The sequence below is a fragment of the Bombus bifarius genome, unplaced genomic scaffold (genome assembly GCF_011952205.1).
Source record: "Bombus bifarius isolate JDL3187 unplaced genomic scaffold, Bbif_JDL3187 scf7180000010271, whole genome shotgun sequence".
Taxonomy (NCBI): Eukaryota; Metazoa; Arthropoda; class Insecta; order Hymenoptera; family Apidae; genus Bombus; species Bombus bifarius.
The window spans coordinates 3,165,653-3,192,259 of NW_022885586.1; the positions used below are offsets into that span (position 1 = coordinate 3,165,653).

Here is a 26,607-nt window from a genome sequence, read left to right on the forward strand (position 1 = left end):
CCGTGGCTCGTTATTCATCGACGTTCGGCTCCGGCTGTCAGGAGGCATTATTTACGGGTTTCGCGGCACAGCGAACTATTAATTCGGCCCGATGCAGGTGGTAAATGCGCGCCGACCATCCAACCCGCGTTCCTCACCGCGAAAATCCGTTTCGAGGTTCTGACTCGTTAAGAGGACGCTGTCCTATCGTAATAAAAAAAAATCAAAGATTTCTGGCAATTATTCCTTATAGGGGAGCCAGTTGATCTTGACATATGTGTCGTAGAAATCGTCCTGAGTAATCTTTAGAAGGTTTAAGCCATAGCTCATTGTTTGTTAACAAGTTGCTTGTTAACAAAAGAGGTTTGTAAAATATGACACTTATTTTTAATATTAGTAGATACACAACGATTCCCATAAAATATATAAATTTGCTTCGTTAGATAGATTAGAAATTCCAAAGCCAAATTGATCGATTATGTAAAGATACAAATATTGTTTTTGAAATTTTCGCGGTTAGGTTAGCATTCGAATGATTTTGTTGAAGAATTTCGTCTATGAATCATCTAATTATTGAGTGTTTTATATGGCTGGCCAGATAGCCTGATTACCAAACAAGGTTAATTAGTATAAAGTGAGTTTGAATAACGTTGACCTTGGTGTATACCCACAGCAATGTCCTTCCTTGGTGACCTTTAGAAGCTTTAGGCATCGATCATTCTTCGCCGAGAAGTTATTAAAAAAAGAAATATAAGGAACACGAAGCTTATCCTTAGAGAACGTGAAACAATCGAAACAGGGTGTAGATTTTCTCTACTGGATAAAATACAGAACATGAACTGGAAAACATCGTTTTCCAAATTTACGTATTTTGTTAATACTTCACAATTTATTCACAAATCATCCTGTTACAAATTATCATGTTTTACATGGTTACCAAAGTTATAATTCTGTTGGAAGATTCAATGGATGCTTGAAATCTGTTTCACGCAATTTAACTTCGAAAATCAAAATCAAAATCAACGTACAAGTATCGAAAGAACGCAAAGAATTGGCGAAGGAGAAACAGAAACCAGTAGCCGACTGTCGACATAAGTCTGTTAATCAGACACAGTTCCCAAAAACAAATAGAGCGAAAGGACTTGAAAGAAATTATCGAGACAGCGGAGCTTCGAAACGAACGACACTGTCGGCTAATAAAAACGAAGTATTCGATTCTATTAAACGTCGACTCGAGGGGAGGAAAGTCCTGTACGTGGCGCTTTGGAATATCTCGGGAAAAAGAACGCGTCGACAGACAGTTTCTCCGCTCGTCCCCTCGATTGATTACTGTGCAAGCCGTGGATGGGTAGGAGAGTGGAGCGATTTTCGCAGGAAGTATCGGCCGGAAGGCGGGATACGCTTTGAAATGCGAAAGACGTATTCCACGACCATCGTGGGAGGAAAGGAGAACGATATTTCCTATTTCCCTCTTTCTATCTTTCTCCTCTCACTTTCTCTTGCTCTCTTCTCTCTTTCTATCGAGGCGGCAGCTCTCACGGAGTAACGTTGATCTAATAACGGGACAAACGTCGCGCGAATCGCATCCCGGACGGGATTTCATTTCCTCTGCCGTAGGATGAGCGGCCGTGAGCGGCGACGCCGGCTGTACCGCGCGAACCAGAAGAGGGAAACAGGGAGGACAGAGAGGAAGGATCGATCCTTCTGCCGCGCAAACCCCGTCTTTCGATAGCGTCGCCTCCAGCTAGTTGTCGAACAAAGCGTCCCGCCGATTCGTGCAAGAATTCGCTCGACAGCCGCTTAGACTGTGAAACGCGTGTTATGTAGCGACTGAGGGACGCGTCCTCCGGATTCACCGGGAAACTTTCGATTCTCTACGCTCGCCTACCTTGCCTGACACTTTGGGAAATTGCTTGGCGCGGTGGAATCGCTTCGGATGCCGCGAATCTTCGATTAGCGAATTCTTTCGCGGTTTTGTGCGAGAGAGAACCAGACGCATGCTTTGATCCTTATCTTGAGCACCGAATCGCGTATACAAATTGTATATTTGTATATTTTCCAAGTAATTCACGACGAAGTTCCTAAAACGTTGATAATTATCGGTTTGTGAACGAGCAGTAATTTAAGTAAACGTATCATTAATTTATAAGAGTAAGAATGAGAAATAAGGGTGAGAATGATCAATAATTCAAGTATCGGTTTTCTTATCAAATTTTCATTTCGAAGACATAGATCGACGTAAAAACAGAGAAGGCGGAGAGTCCAAAACGGTTCTACGATATTTTCGTAAAAGTATAGAAACTTCTTAAAACTTGCCAATAAATGTGAAACGTTCGACTATGTTTCCTCGGCTAGAGAATCAAATTAATTTCCAACAACTTCCGTTAGGGAATTATTCCAGTGGAATTCCGCTAGGAAAAAATGTCAAGGATTAGTCGGAATAGTGGTGGTGGAAGGGTAAGAGGATGTAATCGCGAGAATAACGCATTAGGACTCGCGACTGGCGGGATGCAGCGGCCGGGTTTCACGGATGAACGAGGGCGCCGGGCGTCGCACCGCCGGAAGTGCGTCTAATGCATCCGTCTGGGGTCACGCGTCATCTCGCTTCCGGCACGGCCATTACCTTCGGTAAAACGTTTCGCAGAGGGGAATCACCACTTGTGCCACCTCTTCTAGGGTTTCTCCTCGCCGATGATTCAGGGTCTCTGACTTATTTTCGCCTTTAACCAAACTAACCTTTTATTATTACACGTACTTTCAACCATCCAACGACTTATCTGAATGCACAAATAGAAAATAAAAAGAAAGAAAATGGCATAGAGGGAAAGGAAATTAGAAAATTTGATCGAACGATTGATCGTTATTGATTCGACGTGGAGAGAAGATGTTGTGAAGTTGTTTGAGATGAGACAGGGAGTCGAGAAAGGAGCGAAGACCTCGAGTTACTCGAGCGAGTGGAACTCCATGGGATTAGAGAGCGTAGAATGGTGGCCGCGTCGAAAAAAGATCCACTTGAAGGAACGAGCCAATGGGACAAGAGCCCCTTTACCTTACGAGATTGGTCGGAGCATTGTTTTAAGGGAGGCCCGACGCATGCGTGATACCATGCGTGGGAGGACCGACCACAGTCCACGGCTCACGCTACCAGATGATACTCTCGACCATAACAAGATCCCACCGATCATTTCTGGGACCGTCGCTGCTCGCTTTGGGCCTTATCAGCCATTTACTTGCTGCTGCATCGAGTAATTTGCGAATTCCAATCTTTTGAAGCTGATATTCAACGCTCTGTATTCGTTAGAAAGAAATTCCTCTTTGACGTCTGTGGTTGGTGTTTTAAAATTTTTGCAAAAATTCTCTGACCGATGAGTAAACTCGTAAATTCGAATCTTTTGAAAGAAAAATTATTATTTTCGTTGAGTGGAGCAACCTTATGTCGATTTGTACTTTTCTTCGAAATTTTAAGGTTCTGCCAGAGCAAACGTGAAATTGGTGTAATTCCAACACCTGTTGTGTTGTCATGAACGTGTCGTTGTTACGTATCGTGCCATAACCGCAAGGTCCGTAACGATACTCTACTCGTTCTTGTTGTCACGAGCAATTGAGACGCAAATGACGATTGAGAGACGTATATCAATTAAAAACCGTACGAAGCATTCTCTCCTAATACATTCATTCGTTAATTTTTGTACAAATTGATCAGTTATTTTGTCTAATACAGATAGTCGTACTTCGTCATCGATCTTGTTCAAGTAACTACTTCAAGAAAAACTCTACGTTTTTATTTATGTATATTCGTGACCTAGAGACTGCTATTACGCAGAAATATTCTAAATAAGGAGAGGTCTGTATTATTGTACCCTTGAATATACATTACGTTTTGGGTTACAAGGTCTAGGGAACAAATGAACTAAGAAATAGATTTCTATTTATGTTCTTTGTAGCTAAAGCTATAAGGTTAACTTTTTTGGTAATTCATAATAACTTTTGCTATAAATATACGAACGTGCTTCCTATTTTTCTATTGTATTGTAACACTAAGAAAGTAATGATCTGGATCAGCACAAACTTATACCCTTATTTATTTCAATATATTTTTCTATTACAAATTCATCCACTTGCTCTTGTATCAGTCAACCTCAACAGATCTTAATGATCGTTCGCTTATTAAACAATTGCTGTCTTACGTTTATCGATAACGAACGATTCTATTACATTCGATCTATTATTTTCGTTAATTTCCTATTCCTATTACATAGAGTAGGGATCTCGACAAAACCTACACTTGGGAATATCCGCTAATTTAATCGTAAAAATGAAAATGAGAGTTGGAAGAAAAAAAGACTTTGATTCCCGGGGAAGATTAAATAGATAATTAATGGAAGTAAAAGTTCGAAGAAAAACGACTTCAGATTTTATCCTGGAAACGATTGACCACTCTAAGTTCCTCGAGCAATTTCAAACTAAAACTTCTCGGCTCTTAAGCCCTCGTTTCTTCGTAACGAGACTAATTAGCACCAGCAATCCTATCGTAGTTTGAAAAATCAGCAGTCGATCAGCAGCGTAAAGGACGATGGTCAAACCATACCGTAGACCAGACTCTTAATCCTGTCTGGTCGATCGTTCTTACGCTACCAGGAACTATTTCCCTGGCGTAAACTAACAAAAATCTTGTCAATAGGTAAATCGATAATCTCACCCGGTTTTTCGGAGCCTAACACATCCGCTGTTGCTTATTAGCGAAATCTCCTGGCGTGAGGCAAAAATGAAAGGAATGTTGGTGAAAAAGGGAGATGCGACATAGACGGAAGAAACAGAGAGAAGAAGAGGGTGGATCGGCGGAGAAAGAAAGCTTCGGTCTTGAAGAGGAGAAAAAAAGGTAAAGAAGAGAGAGCACCTGCCTTCAAAAAGGCCGCCGACTCGATCCGTGCCGCCATTGTTATCCATAGTGCACCATACCGCGAAACAAATACACCCATACAACAGCAACCAGCATAACTGCGGATAGAAAATCAGAGAGGTGAAGTGGCAACGTGGTCGGTCAGATTAGCACTGCTTAGCTACCACCTTCTGCAAGCTCGCGTCGACTCGTTGCTTGCTAACTATGTGCCCTGCACGGACGCAGGCTTCAGATTTTTCTCCGATTTCCTCCTTTTTCTTCCATTCCTTCATTTACGTACGCTCGCTCGTTGTTTCGTTCCTGGTAAATAAGTCGCTTCTTTTCCCCTGTGCAGGCCCTTTCACGGTGCCATTCCTCGTCGTAGACGACGTGCAGCATTGTATTTCTGTTTGCACGTGGTAGACATTGGCAGCAGGCGTTTAAGAACGGCTTAATCGACGGATTAATCAACGATCGGCAATTATTTTCATGTAAAAAATCGAAGGAGGTTGGGGGGTAGAAAGAGGGTGGGTTCGTAGATGGGTTAACGGGATTAAGCGGCACGCATGAAAATCATCCAAGGCGTTTATTGTTCCGTTGTAAATAATGGTCGCGGCCCCCGGTACACAATGGCGGAGACCGAACCCGCGAAGATTAAGCGGCATTTTCGCGTGCGGGGGCGAGACTGCTCGAGCAGGAAATAACCAACGAGAAAGAACGAAGGAAGCTGGAAAGTAAGGGGCGGAGGGGGCTCCGCCTGGCGTTTGTTTAAATTCGAGCGACTTCCGTGGCCTGAATGAGCCCGACTTTTATGCATTATGCGTTGGCCCGCACGAAAAATCCACGTGGTGACACGGAAACGCCGGGGGTGGAAAGAGGGCGAAGAAAAAGGGAAAGAATGGTGGAGAACAGAGGAGCGCAAGGAAAGAGAAATTTGGAGAGAGTGCCCAGTCGCTCTTACGATGAACGATAAAAGATTTCACTCGGCTTGCTACCCGCTCCCGACTGCCGTGGATGGCTGGGCTCCGGTTCTGGCGAAATTTCGTCGAGAGTGGTCTCCCCGGGTGAGCGGCAGGGGCGGAGGGCAGGTGAAAAACGCGCGGAGGCAAAAAAAAGGGGTAAAAAAAGGAAGAAAGGCAAAAAAAAAGAAGGAAAAATATATAGCCGGGCGCAGACACACGACGCCGTATAGGTACTTAAAAAACAAACACCCACACAGAGGCAACGCGGACGGAGAAAAAAATCGAGCCGGAGCCATTCAACGGCGAACGAAACAACAATTCGGTCGTCCAATTAATCGCGAACAACGTGCGCCGAGAAGAGAAACGCGCGATTCGAGAAATCGAATGGGCCACGCCGAGCCGCCAATTTTTTTGCTCCCGCTGAATGGACCAATCTACAAGGATCCTGGACGAAATCTGGGCTGATTTTTTTCTCGCCACCCTCCTATTCCTTAACCCTGGCTGCGCCGAAATTCTCTTCGTTGCATCTGTGTTGGTGCACAGCAGCGTTTCAGAAGCTAGAGAAATCTCAAGCTCTTTAACTCGTCGCCGAGATTAACAACCCCCTATATCGAGTATACGCGGAGAACCGGAGAGAGAAAGAGGGCCAAGGAACCATTCAGGAACCTTCGCCGTCGAATTCTTCGACTCTTAGTCGACTTCCTTTCCCTCCGGCGCGCAGCTATCGCGCTGCTCTTTTTATCATTCACCGCGATATTTCCACGGCGTGTTCTCGTGGAGGATCCCGAGGAGAGGGTGGCGGAAAGATAGACGAGGACGGGACATTAATAAGCGTAATATATTAGGGAGTCCTTTGTGAGATGCGAGCGTCTTTCAGCGGCGCGTCAAGCCGAATCCTGGCGGGCCGAGTATCACGATGAAAGGAGAGACAGAGGGAGAACCCTCTTCGCCCCTCGAAGGATAGACGAAGAACGACAGTTTGATGATGAAGAATGAGGGGAGGAACGAAGGAGGAGGAGAGAGAGAGAAAGAGAAAGAGAGAGAGTGTAGGAGAAGGAGAAAGCTGATCCGCGGTGTGCAAGTTATGTATGCGCGCGAAGAGCCCAACGGGATTCAAAACCACCCAGCATCCGGCCTCGAGACAAATGTGTTCCATGGCGCGAGACAAAACGCGTGACGACTCGTCGTCATTCGTTAAGCCGTTTTCAGGCTTGAACGGCGACAGAAGTAGGGGAAGGGAAGGCTATGTTCGAAACCAATGAAATCTCCGGTGAAAGACACCTCCTTCTGCATTCCTTCTTCGGGGCCGCGTCATTACTCAAGAGGAATACGTGTCGCGAAGGACATTCCTCGCGGCCCTTTCAGAAACCTGTCGAAGGGGATTTCAGCCGGAGACGCGAGCATCCGCGTGGGCAGAATACATTTCGTACGATGCTAGCTCGACCAACCGGCCACTGTCGTCGTTGCTTCCCAACGTAACGCCACCATTTTCGCAATATTTCACCAAGTTCCCAGCGAATATTGCGGAAAGTTTCTAACGGAACGTAGTGAGAGAGACTTTTAAAATTTGGTTGTAACAGGTCCGCTATACGTATTGAAATATAAATACTTAAATAAGTCGGAAGTAATGGAAATAAGGATCGTATCGAAATTGTCTATCGTTATATCCCTAAGAAAGAAAAACGTAGTAGCCCGATATATTTAATTCTTGTTGAATAGATTTCAATTTTTCGTGACATAATGCACGTTGTATCGTACGGTTGCTGTGAGCGTTAATCGTAATTAATCCAACTATATCACGAAGTTGCAAAAATTGTCCTGTAAAGAGTAATACGTTTCTTTGATATGATATTTTTCATAACGTATATATAATCGTAGATATCTTTATAACAATTACATAATGAATATTCTCTTACAAAAAAAAAAAAAAAAAAAAAGAAGAAATTGAAATACATTGAACAAAAAAGAATGAAACGAAAGCTACAGTATTCACCCGATTTCCTGAAAAAAGACAAACACCTACACCGCTCATTTTTGTTACCAATCCTTCGATTGTTCAATAGTTTCTATACCGATTAGTATGCAATACCGAGACCTGTTGAAATTTCGACAAATTAAAATCTTTTCACATACTATCGACGATTAATATCGACGGTTCTCCAAAGTTGAAAAGCTGCCCGTTTCTGTAACGCAGTAACGTTTCTGCAGCAAGAACGACGAGGATGCGAAGGGTGCGGAGGCGATGGTTCGGAGGTGGTTGACGGGGCTGACGGCAGGGCCATCCTCGAATAACGCGAAGCGTAACACGTGGGCGCAGAGTGCCCGGAGAGAAGATAAACGGATTACGGCCGCTTTGTGTCAACGTGATCCGCTTCCCGTGCACCCGAATCCCAGCACCGTGCTCGCCGTCCGTTCGTTCTCAATGGGATATTACGCGCTCCAATGCTGGTAACACTGTTCGGTCTGCAGGATGTCGCTTCGACTGATAACCAATTTTCATTACTGTTAATTTAGGGGCCTGCAAGTTGCCGCCGTGAACGCCCGTTCACTCGCGGTCTCTTCTTAACTTTGTTGCTGGGAGAATTCCTTCGGCAGGACCGACAGCTTCTGATCTTTCAATGGGCCTTAATCGGATATTTGACTTGCTATGATTCGTGCGAATATATTGGTTTCTTATATCTTTGACAAGCAGAAGATGTGGATGTTTATGCATTTACGTCGAGTGCAAGTGTGAAGAAATGAATACGAGCATATGTATAAAAATACGTGGAACATTAACATATATATATTTTTTGTGGAATTTGAAATATGAGATAGTTTTATTGAAATTCAGCCTCCGTATCAGTACCTATAGGAATCTGATTCATGTAAATCCGCGTAACGGTGTGAGTTTGATAAAGATTGACAAGTAATAAGAGTAGGCGTAGATTGCTGCGAGAGATTTAATTGAATCTTTTCGCGCAGACTACAATACAACAATAGGAAGGGCAAAAGGTCGAAGCCGCTAGATCGTATTTAATTGCGAAAGTGTGGTAACCGATGTGACGCCCACCCTTCTGCAGACAAATATCTGTAGCGAAATGATGAAAGTTAACGTATGCTACGTACTTGAAAAAGTTCTCCAACTGCGTAACTCTTCTATTTTTACTACTCTTGTCTGCTCCTGTGTCGCGGAAAATAAAAATTGTCCACGATGGCGGTTATGAAAATAATTGCGCGGCTATTTGCACGGTATGCTCTTTGATCCAGCAGCGTAAAGCAGGGCATATAGCGAGAGCTCGGCAGAATGTCGCACGACTTCCGGACGATCAACTGAATCGTTGTTCTGTCACGCGACAAGGTGACCCAGTCAGGCCGCTGGATGACAGGGAGACGAGGCCATTGTGCGACTCAGGATCGGTAATAATCGGCGTCTAACAGTCTCTCTCGCTAAAGACCAGATGGAGCAAAGACAGGTAGAGGGAGTCGCTGTTGGAAGGAGCGACTTGGAGGGAGACCCTTGATGTAGATCCATCGCATTCCCTTCTCGGAGGATATCTCCTCATTGTACTCGCCCCTTAATCAACAGCCCCGTGCAGTCCTCCGTGGCTGTTCGATGCTTATTGATATAGCTCACCCCCGCCTACAACCGTCTCTCAGAGCCACGCATGAATCTGCGCACGCGGAAATTTGCTACGTGTCCTGGAATTAGCTTTGACTCGATGCAAACGAGCTTTTCTTGCTCGTTGTCGAACTATTACCAAATGATGAGCGATATAAATGCAACGACGAAATAATGTTTGTTATCAGATGATAGTTGAGCGTTTCTTTGAGCTATACATCTGTAACTATATGAAAATTCGTAGGTTATTATAAGAAATGAGTAAAATATTACTTGTTGATCGCGTAATTGGCAAGAGAGTGGCGAGCTGGATAAGTTAGAATAATAATTTTTCATGAAATATAACGTATCGAAATATAACGTAAAATTCTTTTGGTCGCGAGAAATTGTTTCTCATTTGGATTCTAACGTCAACTTTTGCTATCTCTTCGTTTATTTTCTCTTCTCTAATCGTAACATCTAATGTGTTTAGCAAGCGGAATCCCTTTTACTGCTATGTTTACTCTTCGTACCATTGTATTCTTCTGTATACGATCGAATAGATTGGTAAAACACGTGCGAAGCACCCGTACAACAAGATTCCATGTAACGAAACATGTCCGCATCGAGGACTAGCGATAAATCTCCAATTTTGAATCAATTTCCCTCCGTTTCACGTAGAAAAAGCAAACGCAATTTCACATTTAAACACAGAGTTTAACAATACACGTCACGATACGGAAGACCATCGCCGCTTAGACGTATTATAATTTTATCTTGAAATATTCTGCGGCGATTGCGAGATGAATGCGATATCGCGTGATGTGAAAATTTAATATTCGATAAGCAATATTTGTTTCGTTATTAATACGCGCCGAGTATAACCGGGCATACGATCGCACGGCGTGCATAGACCTGTGGGTTGAATGGGCGTTTCGTGCGCCCACCGTCAGGTATTTGCATGACAACGGGGATGCGCGTATGCATCCCTGTCCTCGGTACTCGCTAATTAGCCAGTACCACATACCGGCGCGGATTAACGAGAATATTGCATTTTTAATAGAGTTCAACCCCCCCCCCCCGCGGTGTGCCGCGACCAGATGATGATGACAGAGAAGAAGGGCGAGGGGTAGCAGAGCAGAGATTTCAACGACGACCACGGTGCATAGATCGTTGCTTCTGAAGCATCAAACACTTTGATGTCCTTCTTTGTAGGGTCTGAAAAGTATCAGTTAATTATTCCCTGAAATAGATCAGATAGATGTTTGACATTTTTATCACGAGACTTATGCTTCCTTCTTATTTACGTTTTTAAGACTCACTATTTTATTTGTCCGTTTATATTTCCAAAGCGAAACAACAGTCTTGCGAAAAATTCGTTGTGTTTCAAATAGTCAAAGAAGTAATAGCGTAGGAAATAAAAAATTGCTTGTAAAAGCTTTAGCGGAGACGTTTAAACCTGCTAAAATTGACATGAACTGCTGTAAGAGACATATAAAGCGTTCCAGTAGATTTCGACAACTATTCGCCAGTTTGAGTGTTCGCAAGAAAAACGTACAGTATATTCTTCTTACAAGTGAAACAGCGTCGATTTGCGATTGGGTCGACTGTGTTTTTTTTCTCTCTCTCTCTCTTTTTTTCAAGGAATCGTAGCGATTGATGTAGGAAATCGGAAGAGCTACACATCGACCGAATGTACAATTTTTCCGTGGGTGAGGGGGATCGATTTAGAGGCTCAAAGAAAATCCCGCGTGCATCCCCGGGGTCCAGGCCGGTAGTCGGTTGGTTCTCTGCTTGCTCGTCCGCTCGACTAGCTCCGCTGATTGCTGCTGCATCTTTGATGACCTCGTCCAGACAGAGAAGAGGGTGAGGATCGGGGCCACCCCTGCACGGAATGCTGTGCAAAGAGTGAAATGTTGAGATTGATATTTTAACAGACGGATTACGTAAGAAGGGCCCGCGCGTACGGGGGATGGGAAACTCGAGTGGTTTGCCTGCGCGAATAGAACGCACCGAGGAAAGTGGATCTCGGCTGGCCACCCGTTGATGAATGTTTCATGGGACCCTGACACGATATTTAACAGATCATGCTTCGAAGGACATCGTAACCTTGCGAATTTCCCTCCCTGTTACTCATCAACGATCTCTTCTTAGTTTCAAGAACGCTGCCATTAACTTTGCAATTTTCTTTTCGTTTACAGATTACCATACCCTTGGTCGTGATCGCGAAAATGCCGCTTCTGGTGAGTGATGATTTACAGAATTTCCTTTCTAATTGATAATAGGAAGATTGACAAGAATTTGATTCACTCGTTTGTAAGTATGAAGACACCGAAGTATTCACCTTGTTAAGACATGGAGAATTATTAGGAAATTATTAAATTTGATAAGAACTGTTATCTGTTTGAGACCTGGAACTCTAAGAAAATCCATCTTAAAATTCCAACATCTTCGAGAATTCTCGTTGAAAATTAATTCAACGGAAGACAATTCTTACTCGTTTCGAATTAATAGTACGATTAGCAGATTCAATATATGTAGGTAGAATTGAAAAAACAGCTTGAAATTTTTGAACGGTAGTATATGCGCATCTGTATCCAAAACGACGCCTCTTTACTGCTGCGATCAATTTTCGCATTCGCATTACGTTCGTTATTTTTTGGTTGCATAGATTTTTCACAGTTTCCTGTTCAATACGACGCGAATTTTTTCCATAACTTTTCTATCGAGGATTGTAGCGATCAACGCACAATTTTCCTATTACTGTTGCACGTAGTTTCAACAGGCTTTTGTCGAGTATTCTACAATTTCAAAAAATCTGATTGACCGATTTGCTAAATTTCGTTAATAGTCGCGTTTTATACTACAGGCTACTAGATGCTCTAATACTTACATACGCATTAACGAAGCTGTACTTATCCATTCGAAATCAAAATCACGTCAGTTAATGATAGTTGATCCAACTTTTGCCTCTCGACTCGGAAATATTCTCACAAATATCATTCGTATCGAATGAGCCGTTGCAAATATCGCAGCGCAATCATGGAAAATCACCGCTTGATGAGTTGCTGACCCATCAGACACCTGCACGCGATCGAAGGTGTAGGTCTTCCGGCGGCGAAATCAAAGCGAGCCTCCGCCTCGCAGCAGCCAACCTTGCTCGTCCGTGATTCTCATCGGTTTCTAGCTCTATATATAGAGAGAAGGAACGCGTACGAGCTGGCTATCAGCCGGCGAGCGGTTATTAATCGATTCGTTGGCCGAATGGTCCGCGGTACTTTGACCTTGGTAGTCAAGCCTTAAAAACCGGCAAGATGTAAATCGTGTACGTAGGTGACCATTATCCGTGAGGGAGAACCGCCGCCATTAATCATCGAGTATTTAATTTACGCGCGGTACACCCGCGCCCAAACCGTCCAAAACTCGATCGAGCTCGAAAATGTCGATTTAATCTTCCCGCCTTCTGTTCCCCGCCGTCTTTCAACCTTCGAAACTCACTCGCCCGTGTTTCGACCTTCTTCGTCCAGTGTTTTGCTGCTCTCAAGACAAATTGTCGTCACGAGTACACTTGGGAATTTGTTTTCTTCCGTTTTTTTTATTTCTTTTTTTTTTTTACGATGTTCGATTATGTAAAATACATCTTGGCCTTCTTTGGCAAAACTTCTCTTTCGCCAGAAAATGTACATTACGGTTCGTAAGACAATTTTCGATGTAAAGCTTTAATAAAATAGACCTGTAGTGTGAAATATTCAAAACACCATATAATTTAGTTTTTCATCGCGTAATTGCAACATCTACTTATGTCTACTTAAACGCTATCCAACATCTTTCAAGGAATCTTTTTTCCTTTCAACGAATGAACGACATTCAACGCTATAGTGAACGTCAAAACGTCTACCTAGTTTTTTTTCTGATTCCTAACGTAGAAAGATATATTATCCAAATATACGGATAACTTCAAAAGCAATTACCAGTAGCATTCTTCAATAATATTTTCATCAGTCGTCTAGTATACTATTTTCATTCGCGTTCAAAAATCTATGTACACGGCCGATTGAATAGCGTTCCGTGTAACTGTACTAATTACAGCAGCCCCATTGTGTTCCTTGTAATAGCACTAATTATGTCACTTCGGCTTCCAAATATCGTTACGCAACATTCCTCCAGCATCTTCTCGCGTTGTAGTTTGATACCTTAAAAACTTCATGAAGCGCGGATCGGGTTTACGAACGAACCGTGGATCACAGACGGCGGTTCAATTAACCGGCATCGAGATCGTTCCGCGTCCTTAAAGCGAAAGACGCGAGAGGAAAGCGTGGGCGAGTTGGAGCGCGAGCAAACGCTGTGCGTTATTAATAACCGATAATTTAATACGTTCCCAGCCATCCAGCGTTGCTCCAGCGCGCTCTCGATTCTCCTTCTCGTGCCTCGATACTCCTCCGCGCGTACATATGTATCAAGCGTACCTCCGACGATCGATCCGACCTGTAGACGGGGCTCGTCTATAGGTATTGATCTAGCGACGACTCGAATGAAACGATGCCACTGATCCGTTTTTGCCCGCGATGACGTATTCCTTGGGACAGGGATATATTTATTTGCAGTGCAGTCTGGAGTTTTTCTCGAGATCGACTTCTTATTTCATCGAACCTTCCATTGCCAAAGATTTCCCCGATGAGTCGATGTGCATCAAAGAATCACCTTGATCTCGCGATCGTTTGGAATTTTTCTTATTTTTCATTGTCTTGTTTTCTTTTTCTTTTTCTTCCTTTTTTTTCTTTTTTTTTTTTTAATTATGCTTGGTAATTTGAAATGGCAGGAAATTAAGAAGAGAGAGAGAGAGAGAGAGAGAATATGCATTTTGTTTGCTAGATCGTAGCGAGGACGCGTTTCACGGTGACATCGCGGATGGTGTAAAATCGCTGGAGACTCGCCTTAAATATTGTAGCATCTCATTAAAAACGGCCGCTTCGACGCGTCGTCGAATAATGACGCTATTCCCCGCGGTGAATTCGCGCTAGCGACGGCTTGCCTTTCGTCAATAAGCCGTCGCTCAAAGAACCGTGTTGAACAATATTATTATTAAACAACGGCGAGGTTTCGGGTCGGCCGGCAGAAATTACTTACAATGATTCATCGTGGTATTTTTTCTATTTCGCCGCTAGAATGCATAGGAGGAAGTAAGGAAGATCTGCCAAGACCATCTGCATGATTTTTTAAACTACAAAACTCGCCGTTGAATTGACAAACCACGTAATTTTCTCGCAGTCGTTAACGTAAGGGCGAGAAGCTTGTTTGCTTTGAGGAGAGTCAGCTCTCAAGAAAATGTGTATTTTGTATAATAGGAGTTCAAGTTTGTTAAACCTATCGGAGTTCTAATTATAATATCGTCCAAATGTATAGACTTTAACATAGGCGCAAGAAATTTTCATCATTCGTTTGCCATTAATTCGTATATTTTAGTAACGTCATATACATTACTGTTGATATAAATCGACTGGATTGTCCAGTTTATAATTATAAATAGCGACGTGTATCGATTGATCTATTTCCTTTTCGACACGAATATTAAGATATGTATTGCGTGATCAGAATTTCGACTTTGAATTTTCCGAATGTATGGAGGATTACGGTTAAAAGTAGAATGGGAATGGAATAGAATGGGCAAAGGAGTATCTGCGCTGAGATTCGACGACGTAATATTTCGCGGAGGTGGATTTACATCGAGCCAAAGTCCCAGCGTGGGCGAAATCTAGACGCGTCGGCAATCAGAAACACATTATCGGACGAGAGCGGCTCGGTAATACGTCCCGCTGCGCTCGAAAATATGCTCCGCTCCGCTTTGCCCGACGCGTTCACCGAACGAAAAAGAAAGGAAAGAAGGAAAATGAAATGGGACAGAGTGATCTTTGCTATCGACGTCGCAGGAAACGTGAACGCCGCGTCGAGAGCTCCTGAGCCGTCGAAAAAACGGATTTACGATTACCTCGAGGAATTTTCAAATTCCTCTAGTCTTGCTTTTTCTCTTACTTGGAGCCTATTCGAGCTAGACTGGTTGCAGCGAATGCAGTGGATGTGTGTCATTTTGATAAACATGTCGGAGCAATTAAATAAATGCGAGAACAACGCGATATATCACGTTTCCTATTGTTTGCGGGGAAGATTTTCAAATTCAATCACGTTGTCGATGTCACCAAAATGGTTTACGTATAATAATTGTCAACGATGTATACGTAGAAGTTTGTAAACCAAATGTTTCCTATAGTGAGTGTCCAGATACTTTTACGAGCCAGTGTATGCTACACGTACATTTGTCTGAGTACGATTATGTTATTTCGGTCGTTAGATGTTTCATTTGTCAGAAAGACAGTTGATCGTTGAGTATAGTTTGAGAAAGACGGTACTGTAACTTTGAAGTATCGTACCATCGAATTGAAAGTCTATTAAAAGGGTGGACTGAAGAGAATTCGCGAGAGCGGGAGAGAATGAACGATGAGCGTGTCACGATAGACCGCGGCAACGTTTCCTTGTCGGCGTTTCATCAGAAAATGGCGTTGTGAGACGCGTATCAAGTGCCATTCTTCGTCAGTTTCAAGATGAATCCGCGGATCCGCTGCCACAGGCTGCCACGACAAATCCATGCTTCCTCAATCCTCGGAACAGCTTCCCTGGTCGATCGATCCCCATTCACGTTGTAGAGGAACGACCGAAATATCATCGAACGCCAGTCACGGGATGCCTTTCGAAGAATACTATGGAAAAAAATGCCGTGAAACGGCCGTGTCTCCGTAGAATTCATTTTAATCATCTCCACCTTTTTCCTTCGCCGGGAGACTCACCTTCCGGCCACAGAGGAGAACTTTCTCCCTCTCCCCCTCACTCTTTACTCTACTTTCTCTCTGTCTCTGTCTTCTTCCACCCTCTTCTATATCACCCTCTCTTTCTCTCTCATTTTCCCTCCCCTTTCTTCTTTTTTAATTTTCCAGCCTCTCTCTGTCCGCCAGTAATCACGGCACTATTACACCGAAACGTTTTTGATGAATTCGTCAACGAACCAGTTCGTTTCTCGGTCTCTCGCTTCTTCTCGCATTCTCTTGCCGCTGGTATATCTCTCTTTTCTCGAGCGGAGCGCCTCCGGGCTGTGTGACCACGAGATCTTACGAGCCTGCGAGGCCGTAAGGAAGCCTCTCGTTCACCGGCGGCGTCGAGAAAGACCAAGATCGGGAACAAAAAGCGGAAGGAACGAGCAGTTGGGAGAAGAAGGAGAGTGGAGCCAGCTATCCAATCATCCAGCCAGCCAACGAGGAGGGCGGCGATCGTCCGAATAATATTTCGACGTGCGGAGATACTGTGCGGAGGGTGGGAACGGGCGAGAGGTTGGCTGGTTTGGGGCGGGAAAAACCGCGAGGGAGAAAAAAATAATATCTCTGTTTGCTCGCCATCGTGAATGTAGGACTCAAGATAGCGGCACGGACTCGAGGATATTTTTTCCACGGCTAAATGGGTCGGCTGTCTTGAGTTCGCGGATTCATCTTGCGGATTCCTTTCAGGATGCAAGCACAGCCTATTCAGGGAACGGGTCGAGACGAAGGGATATGTTGGTGCAGCATTTAAAATCCTCGACCACGGCCGGGGGATCTTTTGGATCAATTGGCTGAAAAGCGTTGCTCGATTTTTTTTTCTTTCTCTCTCTCTCTCTTTCTATCTGATTCCGGGACTGCATTATCATATTCATCGGCTTCAATCCTCGAGACTCGGTTCGGTTTCTCTCTTCAATCTGACTTTTATTCCTCGTTGCCTGGCGGCCATACAATTAATTCGGGTCGAAATTTTGATTTTCAACGGATAATTTTTTCATTCGCTGAAGTTCCTCTGTAAAGATCTTCAAGTTGTTTTCCACGCATCTTTTCTTTCTCTCGTTGCCTCCCCTCCTGCCAGCGCCGCGTGTAGACTTCCGGCGGCCCGAGCCAGCTTTTCTTGCCACTTTCTTAACGTTCCTTTAACGTCTTTCTATAGGCATACGAGAGAAGCAAGAAACAGCATGTTAAATGCAAGAATGTTAATTAACAGCATTCACCCGACGCCAGACGAAGAATCATGCGCGCACGATCGGATTCAACCTCGTACGTCTACTCGTTGACAATTACGGTGCCGAGACAGAATCTTGTATTACCCCTGGTTTCTCGGTACAAGAACGGCACTCGAGCATGTTTTCTCGACGATCCATAAGAAGAAGAGGAGGCGCGCCGCGAATCGCGAACGTCGAACGAGCGATCTTTCCCATTGAAACAACCCTACCCTTTCCACCCGTTTCCAGCGAATAATTATTTTAATTCTACGAAACGCTCGCGGCGTGGCACGGCGCTCTCTTTCCGTGCCACCGTGTAACCGCCAATCGCGGTTCGGCGCTTGGTATTCGAAGCCAGAGAAACTGCACCGCGGCTGTTTTCTTCGTTCATCCACGAGTCTTCTTCTCTTGATTCTTCTTTCGGCTATCAGAGCGTGGAAAGGGGCGAGAGATCGGCGAACGGAAGCTAGTAGAGGAGGAGAAACGAAAGGGAGAGAGAATGGAAAAGACAAGAGAGAAACGGAGCGCGGGATCGGATCGCCGGTGAAGTAAAAGAGAAAAGGAGAGGAAAAGAGCGAAAAAGAGGGACGACGGCCGACTGGACCATTCAAAGTTCCCAGGAGGCAACAAAGGGCCAGCAACGAGCTGATCAAATTATCCAATTCATTTGGATTGGCGAGCGAGCGAGCGAATAAGTGCTCGCCGTTACCAAGAGGTCCACTTCACTGCTTTCGAGCACCATCCGCCGAGCTATAAGACGCTACCGTCCAAATTTATGCACGTTCCATGCCACCACCCCCTGTTTTCAAGATACTAGAGAGCTTCTGACAGTGTTGCGGAAGACCAGCGGCTACTGAAAAACACCATCGACTCTCATCTTGCTCTTGTCTCGACGGAATACGAAGATTCTTCATTTTCCCAGCCGAATAAATGGAGATATTTTTGAGCGCGTACAAGCGCCGAGCGAATTGATACGACCGCTATGAGAAAATTTCTGAAAAGAGATTTCGCGAGGAAAATACAGACGAGGTTTACGCTATGCTCGAAGAAACGAAAATTTCTATGAAACAGCGAGATCTGGAGTATCCCACAAGATAATTCAGTTTGATCTTGGAATTAAGCACGCGTTTTTATCAATCTTTGCAGCATTCCAAAAACGCTGATCATCGCGAGCTGTGCGTACGATGTTAACGAAACTTTTTCTTTTCAAAAGATATTCGCGATCAAGCAAATTAATCCGATCTTCGGTACTATATCGCATTAGAATACCTTCTTCATCCGCGAAAAGAACGTGAAAATGCGAAACGCAATAAAAATTAATCTACTTCGATCTAATAGTGTTTCTCGCCCGCGAAATTCCCGCGTATTCGTGATTTCTCATAAATGCGTAAACAGATGATGACGGTAGTTCGACAGTGTAAAACGCGCGAATAAATAGACGTGGCTGAAAGAATTTATAAAAAAAAAAAAAAAAAGAAGAGGCTGAAAGATTGCGGAGGAACGCGAACTCTCCCTGCCAGGAGAACGCTAAACGACAATCTCGACGTCAAACGTCGACGTTCAGGAAACTGGGAGGAGGCCGCCTCCCCGGCCCCCGACATCCCTTCTTCTCGTCATATTTAATAACCCACGCACACACACGTTCACGAAGGTCCACGTACGGGCATTAAACTCGGCCGAGTGCGGAGGTTCGTTACGTACAATGCACCGCTGATTGACCAACCAGATCCGCCCTGAAGTGGCGCACGGTTGCCGTCGCAATATCGGATCACACCGTTGCCCCAATTGTCAGCGCCGCTATCTTTCCTCCCCTTTTCGTATTTTCGTCAGGTCGATTCCTTCGCTGTCGTCGATTTGTCGATACCTTCGCAACACCATCTATTTTCACCCTTTTTTCACGCCTCGAAAGGGTTAACCGATCGAATCCAGTCTACTTAACCGCGGTGTTATTGTCAGTGAAGTTTTCTGTGATTTTATTGACTCTTTCGTACAATTCAGTTAACACCATTAGTAGACGGATTTTTATGCTTTTATAGGAAATTCGGAAGTACAAAATCGCACAGAATGCACATGGTGTGGAAAAATGAAATATACGAAATACGTATTGTTATTTCTAACAACAGTTAGAAAAACAATTTTCTATCGATGTTCTACTTTTTTAATTATATTCTGGAAAATACGAATTCGCATGAAAATCCGTGGTCTAACCGTTGGTACAATTTTACGAACTATACTGTAGCAATACGCTGTATCGATCAAACGTATGTCTGCAATAAATATCTCGCTACAAATTAATGGCAAATTTTATCGATGCGATCGTGTGACAATAGTCGTGTCTCATTAGAGCGTAACATAATAAAATTGTAAAATGTTTCCTATAAAATATACAGATAATATACTCGTAAAGGGTTTCTATGAGTAGACAAATATTTTCATGGGCCATCATGTACCACATATTCTAGTTGGACAAGTAACATTTCTTAGTCGTGTTTTAATTTTTCATATGCTCATTTCTGTTAACAACAATTCAACGAAGAAATTGATGGATTTATGAATTTATTCGCGAATCCACGAATCGCCGATGGATTCGAACGCTGTGCGAAAAAAGAAGGTTGATGCGGGGACGGACTATAAATAAGAGTACGCGTCATGCGATGATAATTCGTCTTCGCCGGCTCGACACCTCGAGGGCCCCCGGGCATCCCCCTTTTTAAAATTATTATCGGTCGGGAAGAGCCGGTGAAAAACTTCGAATTCGATGTATGGTGCCGAAGGAACAGAATGAAAGGGGCTTCCGGCTAGACAGAAGCAGAGACAAAAAGAGAAACAAGGCTGGGGAGAGAAAGCGGCGATGGATACAAACAACCGAGAGGAGCTCGACTCGTGAAAAATCAGTTTGACTTGTTAAATCCAGCTGGAATGGCAGACCTGTCTTTCTCAAACAAATATCGACTTGTACGAGTGACGAAGCTTCTGATATTTTCGATAATTCGTATATCGTGCTCTTACAATTAGGAAGACGACATATTTTTATTTGCAACAAAAAGCCGCAGTCAACCGATTTCCACTGTTGGTTATTTCGAGAATATCAATCGACGTGAAAATATCGAAACAACAGGATATTCGGAAACGTTGAAAGAAAATCAGAAAGAGGAAGCGAAAAGTATTCGTGGATTCGAGTTACACGTAAATTTATTACGTTTATTTATTTTATCTTATTTACGTATCCATTACACGTAGAATAACGTACAATACGAAACAACGTAGATATTGAGACGAAGATACCAACAAGTACTGTTATACAAAGTTTAGACAAGTGTACGCACAGACATATAAATATACTTTAGCAACAAATACATAAGTTTAATCCATATCCGATGAGATCTTCTTACGTTATATAATATAATACAAGAACAAATCTACTTGATCCGCGTGCTTATTCGCGATACTTATTCCGCTAACCGTATCAGCGTGACTGAATATCGACTTAAAAGCCGGCACATCAAATAAGAGTGACAGAGACACATTAAAATTGGTCAAGTCTAACGATGGCTATTGATTTTTTTATTTATAACATAACGAAGTACAAAAAAGTTCGCTAACATTTCTACGCTGTTCTAAAGCTGATTAAACCATCTATTCGTATCTCGTGTAAAATCCTCGAAGAACCAATAAGGCGTGCAAACATTTAACAACGAGGAATCAGAGCGAAAGGCGGGAAAGCGAGAGAGCATTCTCGCGGCAATCGTGCGACGATGTGGTAATCAATGTTGTGATACGACATTAAGCGGGCATCAAGTAGGTTGGCAGACCCTTGGCACACACACGGAACCCGGCAGCAGCATCGGCATCAGGAACGGCGCAGTCTGCCCCTGGTGGAACAGCCCACGAGACGGCCAGGAGACGAGAGATGGGGCTAGGAACCCGGGGGTTTGGGTAACCAACTCGTGAAATTCAATTACCGAGTCCGCGGGGGCGGCCCTTGCAGAGGGTGAGAGCGAGAGAGGGTGATCGAAGGGGAGGGAGTACACGTCGGGAACCGAACTGGAGGACGAGGGGAGAGGTTTGAGGTGAAAAGGGAGGAAGGATTTGACTGACAGGTCGAGAAGGAGAAGCTGCCTGACGCGGGCCTAACTCTCGCCTATCTAACGTCGAATCTTACACCGTCCTTTACCCCTGTCGTTTCCTGGTCCCTTCGAGTAGGAATCGAGAAACCAACCCGAGGGGGGAGATAGCAAAATTGAAATTGTACCTACCGATATACGCGCTATCGCTCGAATGTGTGTCGGCGCTCGATTATTTTCCATTAGACGTAATTTAGTTAGAAAATCGCGATTAGGGAGACTCGCGACGATTTTAGTAATATTTGAACCTACACAATGTTAGCAAGCGGAAAATAATGCTCGATAACTTATTTCGTAGCAAATATAAACAAAGGTATTATTCCCTATTCTATCTGATATGATCGAGCAATTATCTCTTCATGCTTCTTCAACGCGTCTTAGAAATAATACTTTGTTGTGGCACGGGAATCCTTTTGGGCTAACTTTAATGTACTTCAAACACTCGCTGAAGGTAGATTTATCGTAATTTACCTTCACCTTTCTATATTTAGATATACGTATATAATAAATGAAACTAAATATAGAAAGGTGAGGATAAATTACAGTATTACGGTATAACCAAGTAATGTCAACGACCCAAGGTTTGTTTTCTTTTTTGGTATTAGGTATTAAGTATTAGGTATTGGTATATATTATTGTCTCCTTCAGTGTTTAAAATTAATCTTATTACTTTGCCACGTGACTTGCCACCAGAATGACTTTTATAATTTTACTCATCTATCCTTGTTTGCCTTTTTGCCAGTTCTTTTCAACCATCGAGGAAGAGTTCGCGTAAATGGTCTCTGTGTCCTGCAAAATATATGTGTATTTTAATTATGACCTTGCCCTATTTCATTACGTTATACGACAAAGGGTGTTTTTTATTTCTCATTTAAACAAATAAATAAATAAATATCATGACACGATAAAATTTAATATATAGTATTTCAGAATAATATCTGTAATATTTACAATATATAATACTTACTTAAAAATAATACTTCATATAGTTTAATGGATTAAACAATTTTCTATGTAGGTGTCAGCATTTCAATTACTATCCATAAGAATCTGAATTTCCATAAATATCCACAGTCTGCTTATAAACGAGCGAATATGTACAATAATTCTACAACCAAGAATGTATTTAATTTATAACCAACGACTGTTCTCGAAGGATCGAGAGATGGTGATATAGCAGATGCCTGACGGATCCCCGGAAGGCTGTGATTTTGTTCATCCGGAGCGATAAAAGGTGAACGGTGGCGTAAGGGCGAACCGTGGCGGCTGCGTCTGCCAAGGCTTGTGTAATTATGTGCGAGGATAGAGTAACATGTCGGACATTCCAGCAGCCACCGGAGTCAGAATCCACCCTCGCCAGTTGGCCCGTTGAACTGAATAGCTAGCTAATGAACGCGAAGCCTCCAGTCTGTCAGTCCCGCACGTCCACCATGGGGAATGATCATCGCTGGGCCGTGGATGAAACCGATGCGACGCGAAACGTAGTTTCTAGTCGGCCAGTCATGGACTGAGTCATCTCGCGGCCAGTTTCTGTCCACTCTTCGTTCCGTCGCTACTCGATCATCTTGTCGATAAACTGTTCGATTCAACTGCAACACTTGAACGATTCTATTTCGACGTCCTTCGAGTGCCGCAGTGAGATGTCGATCTATGTCTTTACTGCTTTAGTTCTAAAATTCGAATTTTGTAAATAACTCTCGTGATATATATGATAGGTTATGCCTAAAATAGTTTTTTCGTTCTATTAGATTGGCAGCATGGCTTCTATTGAGTAATAGTGACGCCACCTATTGGCAGAATCTGTAATCACTCGGTTAGCAACCGAATATAAGGAAATAATAGATGCACCAGATCTTTTGTTTTATATTATTTTATTGAATTTATGTTATCTTCTTGTATAACATATCATTCCCTTACAAAGGGAAAGAAATTTTTGCGAAACTAATATTTTATGTGCAATTTTGCCTTTTCAAATTTTCTATAAATGCATGAAAAAGATCGTGGTATATTAACAATTATTCGGGTCCTATGTTTTCTTCGCAAGTCGTAATTATTTCCAAGCTTCTACAGTAAAGATAAAGCAATTGCACTTTACGATCTGTCCCAATAGACACATCATCGTGTTTTTCATTGCGACACGCTGTATTAAAGATCTTAGGATAATAATCCCCGATACTGATCCATCGATCTTGTACAGAAAATTTCATTAATTATCCACAATCGTGATAGCCACGATACATATCTATAACAAAGAAATAAGAAGTTGGAAAAATGTTCGATTCGGGGAACTAGCGGCTGAAATAATCGATCGGTAACACAGTTCGGTCTAAGTTTCCTTGCGATTAAACACAATGCCGGGATTCTAAATCTTTGAGTAAACGCACGTCCAAAGCTCTACCTTTTTTTATTACTTTTCCTCCTTTTCTTTTTTTTTTTTTTTTTACTTTACTGGCCCGGCTGACGAGAGGAGGGAAAGATAAAGAGAGCGCGCTACTTACGAGGGTCCAGTGACGAGGAAGGGGGCTGCCGCCACATTGTCTGTCGATTCTTCGAGGATGACTGGTCGTATTGAAAAACCGGAATCCCGAGGAGCGCTAATGTGGCATAACGCAGAGGCTGTGTCTAAATTTCTCTTAACAAAGATCCGCTCGCGCGCTGTTTCCTCAAACCCCGCGCGTACGCGATGGTCGAGCCTCGTATTCCTCCTGTTAATTAAAATCCATATCATTTATCTTTAACTTGCGGCGAAAAAAGCTGAACGTTTAGTCTTAGGTCGTCTAAGATACCTTCTTTTTATTTTTTAAACAGAAACAGTTGAATCGTCCATTAATCTTATTAGAAGTTTTTCTCGAACGTTGAGGGCAAGGTCGGTTCGTTCATCTGTTTTACATTTATTGCTTCTTCGACACGCTGTCATTGATGCATGACTGACTTTAACGCGTATACTGCGTCGCGTTAATTTACTACTTTTATAACAAAACTTTGCCCTGTTTAAATATTTATTCAAACATTACGTAGTATATGTAACATGTTGCAATAAGCGATATTCTTTTACATAGATTTGCACAATGCTATCGCGTTTTCAAGTAATTCGCTTCGATAAAACGATTCAGGGAAAGAGATACATAAAACGATAAGCGGTGCGTTGAAACAAACGTTATTATTTTATAATAAACATTTTCCTGATGAGAAACAAAATAGAAGCGCAGCGTAGCGATATTCTGAAAGCTGCAAATGTATTAAGCTGTTCTTTATGAATAAACTTTATTATCATAAACATGCAAAAATCTTTCTTTGACTTTTTGCTTGTAGAACAAAAAGTTTGATGCTCGCGATAATAATAATTTCAAGGCAGTCTCCTTCAGATGACTGGCTGTAGATTTTGCTTGGGAATTATTTTTGGATTTTTCTTGCAGCTAGCGACGAGGAGAATCAATCAGGACACTCGAGCGACCGTGATCCTACGATGGATCCCGGCGCCGCGAATTCGAAGGACCCTCGTACGTCAACCGCAATCGTCCCAATAAAAATATTTCCTCCCCTGGCACGGAACGCGCTGGATTTCCTTCCCGACCGCGAAGAAAGAACCCAGAAGAAATAGATTCTCCCATTCCGAGGTATATTTCCCTCTGTGGAGGGGGAAACTTCGGGTTCCACATTTTCCAAATTCTTTCCCTCAAACAACGATAAATAGTCCCTGAAATATCTCGACTTCTAACAACCAATAACTAGACGATGAATATCTATGCAAATTCATATTTCTATCAACATAACTAGAAGAATGAAATCTGGATAGGAAACTGTTTTACCTAATGAGACAACTGTGATATCTAAATTGTATTTATTTAAAGAAAAAGACAGATAGAAACTTATTTTTATATTCAAAAGTTTGACATTCGTCAACAACGCAAAACACATGTTACATATATTACGTTACATTAAAAATATATCGCTAGGAATATCAGTCGATCACGAAGCTATGCCACGTTTGAAAAATCCAGTCGATTTTAATTCGCTTTAAGTTGATTGTTATTCGACTCGCGCCAATTACAATGGAAAGTGAAGTGAATTGTTCCTTTCTATTCTACGTGGTTGTTATATGGATCAGTAGGGTACTCTTATTTACTGACTCGACAAACTTCGAATCTCTTCGTTTCTTTCGCAAAGCGATTGCGTAACGATGGTGCGGAGGTAGCATTACGCAATCGTTACCTTACTCGTTAAAGAATTAAAAGAATTCGCGTCGCCTCTCAGACAAACAAACGCTGGCGGCGTTAAAACATGGTTTCGCCACTTGTCGAAATAAATTACCGCCACACCCGGCTGTAAATGGGCGTGTAAGCGGTTTCACCCTGGTCAAAGACTCCTCTAGAAATAAACGTACAGATCGTAATTATCTAGGGACGAGCAAGAGGCTCTCCGCCCAACGTTTCTCTCTTCATCTTCGCGACGTGTCCGTTTGGACGGACAACGCGCGAACCTAACTCACTAATCTCCTCCCGTGAGAGATCGGAGCGGAGGAATATGAAAGCAAAGGTCGTGGATACTGCTTCGTCATGTGCCTCTATTAGACGAGCATGGGGAAAGACTTCTTTCTCGAGTTTGTGCGCCTTTTTTTCTTAACCCGTGTTTCTTAGCCTTTATTTCTCGATTACGTGCATTCGGTATTAACTAATGTCACGGATTATTGAAACCGAGTTGTTGGTGATTAGTTAGGATATGGAGTTATTAGTTGTTAGTAGACTGCTGACTTTTATGTATTTATGGAGAGTTTGAAGGTAAAAATGCGCAGAATGCATTTGCTTGAGAGAAGAAAAGCACGATAAATCATATTTCCATATATTTTACGAGGAAACAATTTTAAAATGTAAAATACCGTCAGTCGATGCCATTTAGATAAAACTCTGTTTCTTCTCTGTTTGATCTTTGGATTACACGTAAGCTTCAGAAAAGTTTTGTTGAAACGCTTGTAATAAAATATTGTTGTGCTAAAGTATTTCCTCTAAGCCGAAAAC

At 42.9% G+C, this 26,607-nt stretch overlaps 1 protein-coding gene across 6 annotated transcripts in view; it reads left to right on the plus strand.

Annotated features, from left to right (window-relative positions):
* The window catches only part of LOC117216561, a 202,144-nt gene extending 176,676 nt beyond the window's left edge, over positions 1–25,468 (plus strand). For 5 of the 6 annotated variants that reach the window (XM_033463348.1, XM_033463350.1, XM_033463345.1 and 2 more), the window contains 2 exons: positions 11,602–11,643; positions 25,009–25,468. In XM_033463348.1, the coding sequence (XP_033319239.1) occupies positions 11,602–11,643; positions 25,009–25,193 (227 nt within the window). In that variant the 3' untranslated portion in view covers positions 25,194–25,468. The remainder of the gene's footprint in view (positions 1–11,601; positions 11,644–25,008) is intronic. The other variant, XM_033463346.1, reaches the window with a different exon arrangement.
* The last annotated feature ends 1,139 nt before the right edge of the window (positions 25,469–26,607 follow it).